The 15,274-nt window shown below is 41.6% G+C and overlaps 1 protein-coding gene across 1 annotated transcript; it reads right to left on the bottom strand.

Annotated features, from left to right (window-relative positions):
• Positions 1–8,041: 8,041 nt before the first annotated feature.
• LOC135787396 (hydroxycarboxylic acid receptor 2-like) lies at positions 8,042–15,274 on the bottom strand. Its single transcript, XM_065297340.2, has 2 exons — positions 15,034–15,274; positions 8,042–9,425 (listed from the first exon to the last, which is right to left on the bottom strand). The coding sequence occupies exon 2, from the start codon at positions 9,415–9,417 to the stop codon at positions 8,440–8,442; it is 978 nt and encodes a 325-aa protein (XP_065153412.1). The 5' UTR covers positions 9,418–9,425; positions 15,034–15,274; the 3' UTR covers positions 8,042–8,439.

The following is a 15,274-nucleotide window of genomic DNA, read 5'->3' as shown; positions in this document are numbered from 1 at the left end:
TGGAAGGCCATCAGAGCAAAAATGCGTAATGGTTTGAATTGCTCTTCCTCCGCTGCCTTGGCAGCCTTTGTTGCGGAGCATTGGCTGTAAGCCTTTCACTAGCTGTATCCTCGCGAACCTATGTGTCTGGCTCGGGCTCCACATTGTGTCCCACCGGGTTCCTTTGTGAGTATTTTTCCGTGGGGTTAATCCTACCAGCCCACGTTTCCCTTAGCAGAGCTCTGCTTTGCTTACACAGCCACGGCTGTCTTATTCCTCAACTACGGTTGCCTTTCGCCCACCATTAGCCCTTAACGGGGTGGTGGCTTCCGCAGCGTTCCTATACCGCTCAGATAGGGCGCTTCCCAGTCGCTGGCACTACTGTGGGGTTTTGGAACATCTAGTGCCCGGCCTTCTGCCTTAAAACCTATCTCCTCCTCCTTAAGTGGAACCGGAGGGCTTTACGCAGACACTGGAAGAGGTCAGCCCCTAGTGGCGTTTTGGTAGGGATTCCCAATTCGTCGGTCACGACGTGACGTCGTAGTGACCGACTGAAAGGGAACGTCTCGGTTACGGATGTAACCCTCGTTCCCTGAAGGAGGGAACGGAGACGTCACGTCCCGTCGCCACAGGGCTGCCCCCTGCTGTTTATCGGCCGGTCTCATTTTCCCGGCTTTCTCAGCGAAAAGAAGCTAATTTCCATATTTGCACCTGCTGCTTATATAGGCACCTGGCGGGGCGGCGCCAGCATTATGCAAATATCTCAAGGCCAAGTTCATTGGCGTTTTAGTAGTATACGAAGCAGATTGGTCTCTCTAAGCGAGTTCCCAATTCGTCGGTCACGACGTGACGTCTCCGTTCCCTCCTTCAGGGAACGAGGGTTACATCCGTAACCGAGACGTTCTGTGTGGTCTAGCAGATTGCAGACAGTTCTGCAACATTTAACATCCAAAAAAATAATGATCTCTTTAGCATGTCAAATTCAAAAGTTATTCTTATTTGACTGAAGTGTGTGAAAATTAATTTTTCATATAAAAATACTTTGTTTTGTTTTGCACATATAATAAATAAAGAGCAGGCTAAAGCACGCACATCAATTTAAATAGGGTGCTCGACAAAAAAAGCGTAGTAGTAATGATGCAAAGTCAGCAACACCAAAGCTCCAAAAATATCAAAAATGTTTATTAATTAAAAACAGTGCTAGGCATCAGGTAACATTTCGAGCACGCAGGCTCTTCATCAGACTTGCATGCATGTTCTGGGCGCACAGAGAGATGATGGTATGCTCAAGAGCTATATTAAGAAGTGGCGGTACTGAGTACCGGCGCGTTCCGGCCCACTTAAAGCACTGCTGACACCTAAATCGTTTTCTACTGTCCAAGTCAGTAAATGTCATCAGAGTGCACTGGTTCTATACACATTCATCGGCAGCAGAAGACCAGCGTATAGATGAAGGATCAATGTTTAGGTGCCAGGACAACCCAGTCTCATTTTTTGACGAACTGGGGACTTCAATACTATTAAGTACGTTGCATTCTCTTTCCTATTTTCTTACCATTTTCGCGTCGGTTTAGGGTTAGATTTACATAATGACATCCCTACCCAAACCTAACTCTAACCCCAACGCCAGGTGACAACTGTTTAATTTCGCGTACCTAACTCTAACCCCAACGCCAGGTGACAACTGTTTAATTTCGCGTACACTGTTTAATTTTGCGTAATCTAACCCTAAACCGACGCGAAAATGGTAAGAAAATAGGAAAGAGAATGCAATGTACGTAATAGTATTGAAGTCCCCAGTTCGTCAAAAAATTACGCGAAAGGTATACCCTCCGCGTAACATATTGACGCATGGTCAAGTGTCGTCAAATATTGACGCCATGGGGTGAGACTGTGTTAGCCAGGACCACATAAATTGCTATGACCGTTTCACAATGGTCATTTTATGTAAGGATAGCCTAAAATCATAGTATTTCAACTTGGCATTTCTACACGCTACAGCATGGGCGCGGGAAGTGGGGGTGCTGCAGGTGCTGCAGCACCCCCTGGTGCCAAGATTTAAAACTGCAATGACCATAGAATGATAGCTTATAAATATCTCTGATTGTTGTTTGTTACTGTTCCAATACATTTTGTATGTCATCATGTTTGGGCTGTGTGATGAAGAGAGAATGATTAATTTAGTAATTTTAAAAGGATTTAATTTATTTCAGTGTGTATTAGCCAATCACATTTGTTTTGACAACGTGAATGCGATTCAGCCCATAAGCTGGGTATACACATAACACACAAGCAGCCACACTCACAGGCAGCCACATGTATCTATCAGCTTCGCAATGTCTCAGAGAATTTTGGATTTTTTCAATAACACAGCCCAAAAGTCCCAAGGACTAGCGTTATTTGTTCAAATGACATATCAGAAAAAGGTAATCTTTTCAAAAACTATTTAAAAATATAGCCAAATTGTTTTGCGGTGTTTAACGCACATGTAAATGTAAAAGAACATTTAAAGTAAAAAAGATTGAAGTAAATTATTAAAACGACATGAAAGGAACTAAATTGTAAAGCCTCGATGTACATAAGGAACATGCGCATTTAAGAGTGGTGGGTATTTAAAAAATTAATATAAATTATTCCCATGCATCGATTTTAAAGTTAAACATCTATAAATCCAAATTAATACATATGGAATATATTCCAACAATTTAGGATATGATGTTTGAATTTTAAAGTCTAAAAATATCTTATTTTTACACCGCCGTGCAAGAGGCATGGCAAACTGAAACAAACCTTAAGACAAAAATATTACATTTACCTTTGAAAAATAGAATTAAATGAAACCCGTGAATTGAAAGGTCCACTAATCGCCTTAACTCGAGTGATGTCAATAAAGTTTCCATGTTAAAATTGATAAATATTAAAAACTTAAGCAAAGGAAAACAAAAAGGCGTAGGCTACTGGCACGAGTGAGAATAACTGTTTCCATACCTCCGACTTTCCTCCAAACTTGCTTAAAGTTAATTCTCCTGTTTTTCTTTACATCTTCAAGCTGCATGCTGCACTTAAGCTACATCATACAGAACAGCAGACCCGGTGCGTGATGGGTGCCAGAGAAGACTCCGCACATGACTCGCGTTGCATTTTGTAACTTTTATAAATCATTTTGTAGTTTGTGTAACTTTTTGGACACATTTGTTACTTTGGCCTAAATAAAGTCTATATATAATATTTCTGATAATATGGCATAGTTTTCTCCCCACCCAATGAGGCTAATAAAGTAATGATTAAAAATTATGCTTACGGTACGGCCCGGATAGTAGCAGAAAATAACGACCCTGGCAGAGAATCTAAACTCTGTTGCAATAGGCTATATAGTTTGTATGTATGCATAGATGGGAGTTGCGAGTGAGTTTTTAAAAGAAAACATAGGTAGTGGTCTGCAGAATAAAAAGCTTGATCTATAACTATAACCCCCACCCGCCGCATCCGCACCCCAGCACCCCCTACCGAAAATATCTTCCCGCGCCTCTGCGCTACAGCGCTTTCTGCTAACAAAAACTTTTTTACACAAACTCTAACTTTTATAGACCTCTTCACGGTTCACGTCACAGAAGAATTCGCGGTTCGCACTGCGCATGTTGGGGTCAGAAAAGTCATTCTGTCAAGTTGAGTTCGGTTTTGTTCGGTTGAATCCAAAAAGTATTGTCACCTACTTGTTACGTTGTTGGCTGTGAAAATTGCACCAGCTCTGCAGTTAAGTTTTTCCGGATTCCTGCAGGATCTCATCCATTAAAATAAAAATAGGCGACATATGTGGTTGCAAGCCATTAAAAGTGCACACTGGAACAATGCAAAGATCAAAGAGGCTTGTGTTTGTAGTGCTCACTTCATTTCGGGTAAGTCATCATGTAGCAGCCCTGTTAGATTAAATTAGAATGCCTGTATTGTATGATCAGTTTTTATTAGCCGTGCCATTTTTCTGACCCCATGCTGCGCGCGTGCCCATCCTAGGCGTTTAATGTTTACAAACATTGAAGGGGTCTATTGCTTGTTACTTTAAAGGATAGTCCATTAAAGGTGCTCTAAGCGAATTCTTGCATTTTAGACCATAAAAATGTTTTGTTACATACAGCAAACATCTATCCGCATGCTGCCTGTTCTCTGATCAAACTGTAAAAAACGCGATCTCTATAGACAGCCCAGGCTCCAAACTGCAATAAAAACAAACTATATAGAAAATATAATATTGCTATATAATGACAGTCTGTGGTATATAATTCTCCTGTTTATTTTGTTTTAAATTTTCTTAATAAGAAAAATTTGCATATAGGCATATTTACTGAAAGTCTGATCCTCAGCCAGAACAAGCCAACGGATAAAAAGCGCTGCCAACTCCCTGTAACAAACCTGATCTGACAAGAATATCTGCCTTTATAATGATAATAAATAAAGCAAATGGTTTGATACTTTCATGCCGACTGTTGAGATCCTAAAAACAATTTGCTTGTTGTCCTGTTTATTACGTGACCGTCATCTGAGGAAAATATTTACTAATCCTGCTGATTACTGCACAAGAACCACTCCAATAGGTTATGGTAATACATAAAGTTAAATATTATATTTAATATTACATTTGACATTTTATTAATTTTTTATGTAATTAAGTAATGTTATTGAATTCTGATGCTCACCAATTTTATTATGCGTTCTTTGCAGGCTGCTGTGTGTATTTAATATGCAGTTGGCAGATATTTAAACGATAGCTTGAGATGTCAGCGAACAAAGACTTAGGAACACATAGCATTACATATGACAAAGTCATTACATATGAAGTAAAACAGAGTTAAATAAGACAAGACAAATCTAATAAAAGTTTAACCCTGGTGACACAGTTTTCTTTTCTCATGAAAAATACGGACAATGGAATAGAATTTTTTATTTTCATATGATTATTTTTCAGAAATCCAGTTCGAACGAGACTGACTGAAGTGCCCCTGAGCAAGGCACTTTACCCCTGTTTGCTCCGCAGTGATAGCTGCCCAGTGCATACTAATTGTAGGTCACTTTAGATAAAAGCATCTGCCAAATTATTAAATGTAAATGATGACAAAATTTTTACTTTTACTTTTAAACTATCCCTTTAAATAAGAACGCTTTTTAAAATCCAGGACAACTTCAAGATTTTCCAGTACACTGGAAAATTACTCATTCAATATCCAGGAATTCCAGGTTTTCCAGGACGCGTGGGAACCCTGAAACAGTATCTCATATGGGGTACTGGGACCATGACAGACCATTAATAATTTTATAATAAGCCATAATAAGTAATTTTGGACCCTGTACAGGATCCGCAGAGTTAAACAAGTCCACATACAGCTGTCGTCCTATAAACTAGCAAAATCATATTGAATAAATAGACCAACTGACTACAATCTATGAAAGCTAGGTTGTATTGTTGGGTCAAATATGGACAACCCAACAGTTGGGTTATAAATAAACCTATCCTGGGTTATTTCAACCCAGATGAAAGCCTGCCAATTTTGCCTCCTTGTGGTCCTCATATGTAAACTTAGGCATGTGGTAATCCTTAATGAGATGTGGGGTTTATAGAGTTGTATGGCGTAGTTAAAATATGGGAGGGCTCAGATGACTAAGAATGTGTCTGTCACCTTTCGATTTGAGGTAAAGTTAAAACACACAGTTCTTTTTGAGAACTATTATCAAAAAAATTATATATTTATCTCTGTGCAATATTATTACTATAATTTTATAAACAGACTATGAATTAAAATGCCTGTGTCGTATAACTGATGGTGAATGGCTGCCACTTTTTTTGGATGCGGCCTGCAAATGAATTTAAACTGGAATTTTTCTTGTTTTCTTTTCACTTTCCTTTTCTTTTATGCCGCATTCCCTTTAAAAAATAAAAGTGCTATGGTTCTATGGATGTTAAATACTCATGAAAACCTTTCAGCCAAAAATTATTCTTCTATGGCATTGTAAAGCACATTTATTTTTAACTTTGCATATTGTTAAAAGCTATTTAATAAATACATTGAATGACTGTAAGATGTTTGTATTAAGGACTTGTTCAACCTTTGTTTGTGTGTGTGTGTGTGTGTGTGTGTGTGTGTGTGCGTGCGTGCGTGTGTGCGTGCGCGTGTGTGTGTATGTGTGTGTGTCTATGTGTAAGAGAGAGAGAATGTACATCCACAGGAGTCATTCTGACACTGATATTTGTTTAGCACCTCTTGTGGTTTTCAGAGGAACTGGCAGCGTTTTTGTGTTATTGTATATAGTGAATCAAAGTGGACCCAGTCTGCTTGTGTGTGTGAGCCTTTCAAGCACATTTTCCCCCATTTACAGTTAAAAGACCCCAAATATACTTCAGCCCTACAGCCATGACAACATTATAAAAAAAATGCATACTGTATGTGTCTGCATTTCTAACATGCAGACACATACAGTATGCATATGATATGTGTGTGGATATGATAATCACTTGTGGTTTATTTTACTAGTAACACATAATTATGTAGTTGTGCATAAACAACAACAAGATGTCACAGTTAAACAACAAGAAAACTTCAAAGATAAATTACATTTCTAATTGATAATTAAAAGGCTATAAGGCTTTGTCCTCTTTTTTTCTATACCACAAAAGACTTAACTATAAAAAAAGAAAATTAGCTTTATTGTTACACTTCAACACTGAGAATTATTGAATTTTTATGCAGAATGCATTGACTGTTGAGGTGATAGTGATCCTCGAGTTTTTCCAAACTTGTATCTTTGTTGTGCTGAACACAAATGAAGATATTTTCAAAACAATACCATGGACAGTTATAAAGATTTGGAACAACTTGAGGCTGAGTAACTGGTGGCAGAGTTTTCATTTTTGGGTGAATGCTATTCCAGCATTGGCTACACTCACCGAAAGAACTAGTTGCTACTCTTTACACATCTATACATTTGTCATCTCCAATTTACCTAACCTGCATGTCTTTGGGCTGTGGGAGGAAACCAAGGAGCCAAGGCTTAAACCCAAATCATTCTTGCTGTGAGACAACAGGCTGCCACACATGTGAAGATTTTAAGTCCAATTTGCACCGTCAACGATTCAAAGAGCGGTGTGGCCCAATATGTTTTTGTCCAAAAAACACTCTTGTTTTGCTGCTCCCGATGATAGTATAAGCTGTAACTGAATGTTGCATGCTTTTATAGCTGAAACAAGACGCCCACAAACATGACATGAAAGAGTATTGAGAAAGAATATGAGACTTGTACATCTATGGCAATGGTACAAGTGCTTTTGTGTCAAGCAAGAACTCTCACAACATCAGTTTTTCTTAAAGGGGTCATATTATGAGATTTTTTAAGATGTAAAATAAATATTTGGTGTCCCCAGAGTGCATAAGTGAAGTTTTAGCTCAAAATACCCCACAGATAATTTATTATAGCATGTTAAAATTGACACTTTGTAGGCCTGAGCAAAAGTGTGCCATTTTTGGGTGTGTCCTTTAAAATGCAAATGAGTGGATGAAGTGCCAACACTGATCACAATGATGGTAGTTTGTTGTAATTGAAACTCAATTGTGCTGTCAATTATTTTCTCTCTCTCACTTCTCTCTGCACTAAACGGCAGTGCTGTGGTTGGATTAAGGGGTGGTATTATTGTAATTTGCCTTGCTACCTGCCTCACAAAACAGGCAAAATCTGAACGACCCAATTTTTTTGCAGAAAATGGCTTAATCAAAATACTGGGTTGATCTTTTACATGTTTTCTAAGTTGACAGAAGCACTGGGGACCCGATTATATCACTTAAACATGAAAAGTCTGATTTTCACACTATGACCCCTTTAAGTTATGTTTGATTTCTTTTTTCTCGCATCACTTTTACTACCATCATCAGGTGTGGGTTCTCACAGTCTGGTCGAAACATCCATTGTGTGCATTCTGAGGATTATGTTATTAAAAATTACTGTTCTTAACATCTGTGGTCGCCCATTGGTTAACATTCGAAAATCGTCCAGAGTGTTCCAGGCCTGAGTCACTGTGCCGCCCCAAGGTATTGTAATGAAATAGAAATCTTGGTATGTTTTCTAAACAACATCATGCTAGTTCTAATATGAAATAACTTTATTTATTAAGCTTTTATTGTATTCATTAACTGTGTGTTATACAAAAAAATCTGTAGTAAATGCTTTAGAATACAAAAGAATATGTGTGGGCCCACCACTAGCATCACCAAATTAAATTGCAAACATAATTCATACAGGTTTCATGTTGATTGGTCCGAACAAGTAGAACCACCCCACACTTACTGTACAACATTGATTGAATCAGTGTAGCTACTGTATGTTGCACCAGTCAAAATAGCCCAAAAAAATAAAGCGATGCATATTACACTGCATTCAATCCTTATTCAACATCTCTCCTGTCCAATCCAAGTCTATCTCTTAGTCGTTGCCACTTTGCATGCTGCCCCGTCTGCTGAGCTGTAACTGTAAGAAGCCAGTCCGGTTTACAGTTCTTTTCAAAGAATTGCGAAATATAGAACTGGAGAAGCAATAGATGACCGGATCCAGTGTGCTGTTCAGATAGGTGAATGCTATGGACATAGAAAACAACTGAGAGGTCAGATTGTAAGAGTTGCAGTAATCATTTCCAAGTGCTTTTAAATGAAGGGCAGTCAACCCTGTGGCAATGCTGGGAAAGAAACAAAAGATGAAAACCCCAACGATAACCAGGACGGTCCGAATTGCTCTTTGTCCCCTCTTGTCTTTGTTCATCTGCCGAGAACACAGGATGCAGGCGATACGCAGGGAGCAAAAGATCAGGAGTATCAGAGGCACGAAAAACTCCAAGCTAAACACAGCATAATGCAGACGGATACCCAGTGAAGGATTCTCATAATTACTGAAACTTCTGCAAAAAGAGTTGTTCTTCTCTGTGATTAGAAGGTTGTTGGCCAGTAAAGGGGTCCTCAGGGCTATCACAACTCCCCAGATGAAGCAGGCAACACAGGCTGCTTGTTTTGAGCTCATGTGATTAATTACGTGATGTGGATGGACCACTTTAAAGTAGCGGTCGAAAGCCACGGCAGTCATGAAGGCAATGCTGGCTGATCGGTTGACAGCCAGCATGAATAGATTTATCCGACACCATGCGTCGCCGAATACCCACATTTCACCACGAATGAAGTTGTCAATGCGGAAGGGTAGGCTCAAGAGGAGCAGAAAGTCAGACAAAATAAGGTTGAACAGGAATGTGACGTTAGCCCTCCAAGACTGCATATTTTTGCAAAAAATCCACAATGCCATGACATTGCCAGGCAGACCAAGTAACAACTCGATGATCAGCACGGGGGGAAGAATGTTTGTAACCAAATGTTGAGTTGACACATTGCAGTGATGTGCAGTGATGTTGGATGTCATTGTCGTTTCTGAAAATACAGTTTAGAGTTTAGTTTTAACACAGGAATGTTGGTCCTCATTCATATTGCAGTACAAAAGTCAGTTTAGCACAAAATGGCATTAGTTACAGCAGTAGGTAGAAGTATAAAAAATAACTTTTCAAATACGGACGAAATTTAGAAATAATGGTTGATACTGTATGCATAAGGTTTGAAGCATATGAGGAAGCATACCTGTACCTTAGTGGAAATTGCAAAAGGAACTGTTTGGTTACACTTTTTTGACTGTCCACTTCAGACTTTCCACTAACTACAGCAGGGGTGTCCAAAGTCGGTCCTGGAGGGCTGGTGTCCTGCAGAGTTTAGCTAAAACTTCCCTTAACACACCTGCCTCAAAGTATCTAGTCTGCCTAGTAAGACCTTGATTAGCTGGATCAGGTGTATTTGATTAGGGTTGGAATAAAACTCTGCAGACACTGGCCCTCCAGTGGGATTGGACACCCATGAACTACAGTATAAGTAACTTTGCAACTGCTAAATTATCATTTGATTATAAGTAGACTGTTAGGGGTTGGGTTAGTAAAATAAGTTGTCATGTAGTTGCAAAGATCAGTATAACGTCTTTAGAGGGGTCATGATAACAGAAATTAAGCAGACAGTCTACTTATAATGACTGGTAGTTGACAAGAAGTTGCAAAGTTTCTTATAGTTAGTGAAATGTCTAAAGTTAACTATCGAAATAAAGTTTTACCAACAATTTTAGACTAGAATAAGTGATCTTGCTTTGCAACCTAACCAAACCATCTACTATAAACTAAATATCTACATCAAACCACTCAATTTTAACCAATTCCAGAAATCTCAAGAACCTCAAAACTGATTTGTTCCCTTTCAGTTGGTCACTACGACGTCACGTCGTGACCGACGGATTGGGAACTTGCTTAGAGAGACTAGTCTGCTTTGAGAAACTTCTAAAACACCAATGAACTTGGCATGCAGGTATTTGCATCTGCCGGCGCCGCCCTGCGGCTCGGGTATTTAACGAGAGGCAGGTGCAGTACCAAATCAGCTTTTTCTGCTTCGAAAGCCGACAGTAATTTGCACGTTAAAAGCTCTCTCTATCCTGCTCGGAAAACTCTGTGTGTTTAAGTTGGTTGGATGGACAGCACCACAGCGGGGAGTCGCAGCTGAAATTCCACCTCTTTAATTTACTCCTTTTGAGTTGATTGTGTGCGTTGCCTCTCCCCTGCATCAGCTCAGCACAACATCTAAAGAGTGATTTTCCCTACAAGAGCAGCACGAGTCTGAACTTGCATCTTTTTAAAGACAGATGTTCCCTCGCGTCACGGTTGGGTGCATCTTGTTAAGGATGACATTCCGGCCGTGTGCTACTACTGGATATGGCAAGTACATGAATCCTCGTGACGGACAAGATTGCTGTGACTTGTGCCTGGGCTTAGAGCACCCTGAGGCGATGTTTCGTGTGGGATCATGTTCCATATGTGAGAACATGTCTCTTGTGAATTTGCGCAGTCGGCGCATCACCCCCCTCAGTTGCAGACCAGCGCTAAGAAAGCGGCCATGAAGCTCCGGAAGGATGACTTGCGTATAACGATACTGAACCAGTCTGCTGGCACGACCAGCAGCTCTTAGCACCCTGATCTGCAGCCTGAGGTTTGGATGGAGACGGGGGTTGCGTGTTCTATGAAACCCTCGGAATCCGTCTGTCCTCCCGAGGACTCGATATCTGGCGTAACATCTGAGGGGGCTGTCAATTTTGGACGCTGACTTGAATCTGCTCCCTCCTTCGGGTAGGGCTGCGGAGCCTGCGCTCGACCCTGAGATGGCGGCCATGCTCGCCTGGGCAGCTGCGGCGGTAGAGTGGACACAGCCTTCACCACCCAAACCATGCGACCAAGATCACCACACAGGCCGTCGGATGTGCGATGTCCACCCTGGTGGTCTATGAACACCATCTCTGGCTGTGCCTGTCCTACATGCCAAAGCTGAACAAAGTAAAACTCCTTAATGCTCTGGTGTCCTAGGCTGGCCTGATCCGCAAGACTGTTGAAAACTTTGCCTGACAGTTCTTAGTCACTAAAAACAGACTGAGGTGAACGCAAAAAGCCAACACCCAGCCTGTCTACGTCGGCCTTCAGTCTGCGTATTGCCGAGGGTGTCCTGCTGCAGCCACCCCCGTTCCTCCCTGTGCCACTTCTTTAAAGAAGCGAGGAACCGGTCAACAGAAGTGCGCACCACCTGCTACAAGAGGTGGAAAATGAAAATCTAAGGGGCCCTGAGACGGGTGACCTGGAGATGAAGGGGATCGCTCTTCGGGAGATGGTGAATGCACCCCCCCCCCCATTATGTTTCCAAGATCACAAAAAGAGCGAATTCCACTTCCTTCTCCAGGTCTCCAGAGAAGCATGGCAGCTACGGATGGGTGCAAAACCCTATGTCCTTCCCTATCCTCTATCTTCAGTGGTTGTGTTGCAGTGGCCAGGAACCAAACAATGGAGTCTCTCTAGCTCAGCCACCCATCTGCAGGGCCCGGTGAGTGTAACATTACACAACACTTCTGCCAGTGTGCCCAAAGTTAGTGCACTAACGACCTCCTCCCCTCCGCTCACCACAGGGCTGTTGGCTGTTATGACGACACTCGGCTACGCGATTCAGTACGCTCTGCGCCCCCCCCAGATTTGTGGGCATTCGCTTCACTACTGTGAGAGCTCCCGATGCGCACATACTCCGTGCCAAGATCGCTATCATACTGGTAAAGGACACAATCGAGCCAATCCCTCCAGCTGAGATGAGGTCTGGGTTTTACAGCCCATACTTCATGATGCACAAGAGCACATTTCAATGCATTTGTCCACAAAAATTGGTTCGCAGCCATCGACCTGGAGGACACATACTTTCATGTCTCAATACTCCCCTGTCATAGGATGTTTCTCTGCTTTACCTTCGAGGGGTGGGCATATCAGTATAAGTCTTACCATTCGGGCTTTCTCTCTCTCCCCGTGTCTTCTTGAAAGTAGCGGAGGGGGCTTTAAAACCCCTGAGAGATAGCAGTGTGCACATCCTGGCGTATCTCCACGATTGGCTCACAATAGCGCAGTCTCATCAGATGCTTTGCATTAACATAGATTGTGTGTTCAAACACCTCGCCTGTCTCAGTCTTCTGGTCAACTGGGAGAAGTGCAAACTTTCCCCTATGCAGAGGATCCCTTTTCTCGATATGGAACTGGCCTTGGTTGAATTAACTGCATGTCTAACAGAAACATGTGTACAGTCAATACGGACTTGCTTGAATAAATTCAAAGGCAAGAACGCGGTTCCACTAAAACAATTTCAGAGGCTCCTGGGGCATGTGGCAGCAGCCGCAGCTGTGACACCACTCTGGCTGCTCCATATGAGACCGCTTCAAAGTTGGCTTTACGACTGAGTCCCGAGGAGAGCGTGGCTCACTGGCTCGCATCAGGTAACAATTACACCGACTTGCCGTCTCACTTTCACTCTGGGGTCAGACCCAGCACTTCTCAGGGCAGATTTACCACTGAGACAGGTCTCCAGGCATGCCATTGTATGCACAGATGCCTCCACCATGGGGTGGGGAGCCACGTACTACGAGCTTGCAGTTCCGGGGCTCTGAACGTCACCGCAGCTCTGATCAGAGTCATGCTTTTATATCTCTAGCGTTGTTTGGAGAAGACACTGTCACCATCTACTATTAAAGTAGATATTGCTGCGATATCCGCACACCACGCGCCGATAAACGGTAGGTCACTGGGTCAGCACGACCTGGTCATTAGGTTTTAAAGTGGTGCATGAAGGCTAAATGCTTCCTGCCCTCCCTCTATTCCTCCTTGGGACCTGTCTGTGGTGCTGAAAGCCCTCCAGGTCGCCCACTTTTAGCCTCTGCAAACAATGAGTATCAAGTTTCTTTCTATGAAAACTTTAACGCTCCTTGCATTGGCCTCCGTTAAGAGGATAGGGAATCTCCATGCATTTTCGGTCAATGAATAATGCCTTCAGTTTGGGCATACTGAATCCAGCGTAACACTGAGACCCAGGTCCGGCTATGCGCCCAAGGTTTCCACCACTCCATTCAGAGACCAGGTGGTGAACCTGCAAGCACTGCTCTTTAGCATGGGTTCCGCCCAAGCAGGATTCGCTTCCCAGTTTTCCTAGTTCACTATTGTGGTTTTAGGAACAAGTAGTGACCGGCCTTCTGCAGTAAGCCCTAGTAACACCTCTTTGAGATAGAAGACGGAAAGTTAGGCAGGGACTGGGGTCAGCTTCAGTGGCGCTTTGGTAGGGATTCCCAATTTGTTGGTCACAACGTCACATCGTAGTGACAGACTGAAAGAACGTCTTGCTTACGTTTTTAACCCTCGATCCCTGAAGAAAGTGAACGGAGACGTCGTGTCCCGTCGCCACAGTTTGCTGTTCCACTGCTGATACTGGCCTGGCACTGTATGCTCGGCTTTCTCAGTGAAAATAGCTGATTTTCTACTGCACCTGCCTCTCGTTATGTACCCGAGCCGTGGGGCGGCACCGGCAGATGCAGATACCTGCATGGCAAGTTCATTGGCGTTTTAAAAGTTTCTTGAAGCAGATTGGTCTCTCTAAGCAAGTTCCCAATTCGTCGGTCACAACGTGACGTCTCCATTTCCTTTCTTTAGGGAACAAGGATTACACACGTAACCGAGACGATTTGTACTCAGACTACTAATTGTCAAACCCCTACACTAAAAAGTTGACATAACTTAAACTTTCAAGGCAACTTACTGCACAGCTTTTTTAAGTTTTCTCAACTTTTGAGAAATGTATTTCACCTAGCTTAATTTACTCTGTAATGTCAACTTTAGACAACAAGTTGAACCAACTTAAACTGATTAGGAAATAAGCACATTTCTGAGTCACTCAACTAGTGACTTACAGTAAGTCCTCTCAACTCAAAGGATTACGACTGTACTAATACCATTTTTAGCATTTCTCCTTAAAGGAACAGTATGTAAGAAATGTAGATCAATTAATCATAAAATGGACCTGATATGTCACTAGACATTAAGGAATCATTTTCATTTCAAATATTTATATCACTGACAACAGTGGTCTGGCCAGGATTTTGTCTTTTAAAATGTGGATTTGCAGCCCTCAACTGATGTTTATGTTGTCATTTTGTGTATTGGCCACCAGTTGTGTGATTGCAGTACCAGTTTTAGCCACAAGTTTTGTGATTGCAATACCAGTTTTGGCCACAATCCTACATACTGTTCCTTTAAAGTAATTCACACACAATTTGAGTGGAGGGCAGTTTGGATGATTATTCTTATTTCATTCAGTAAACACAAAATAATAAATTGACCCCTTCAAATCAAGTTACTTTATTATCTTTGTTGAAATAATTTTTTTACAGTATCTAAGAGTTTTTTGATTATTACACAGTCTATATTTCAATAAATTAAAAAGTTTGTAGCTGATATTTCTTATTTTATAATTTGTAACTGTAATCTTCTATTTCATTTTAAATTTGGGATTAGATGCAACATATGTCCCAAACTCAGATTTAGTTTTTAAATTCATTTCATTCTACAAGTAATGTACTGTACAACATCTCTGTAACAACACTTACCCAAGTTGACTCCGGAGTGGTTTGCTGATTCAAGAAGAAAACAGAGATGCAGGCAGAGTGTGAAGATAATTGCCTCAGGCCAAATGCAGAATTCTGGTCTGAGGACAGCAACAGCCCAGTTTTTGCCTCACAGCACACTTCCCCTTTTAGTCAGATTGACATCACAGAAAGTGAAGTCTTTGCCAGTTCTGAGACATCCCAAAAATGCTCACACTTACAGCAACTCACTTTTCTTCCTTTC

Source organism: Paramisgurnus dabryanus, chromosome 20, assembly GCF_030506205.2.
Source record: "Paramisgurnus dabryanus chromosome 20, PD_genome_1.1, whole genome shotgun sequence".
Taxonomy (NCBI): Eukaryota; Metazoa; Chordata; class Actinopteri; order Cypriniformes; family Cobitidae; genus Paramisgurnus; species Paramisgurnus dabryanus.
The sequence above is the reverse complement of the archived record's forward strand: the minus strand, read 5'-3'. Positions and strand labels throughout refer to the sequence as shown.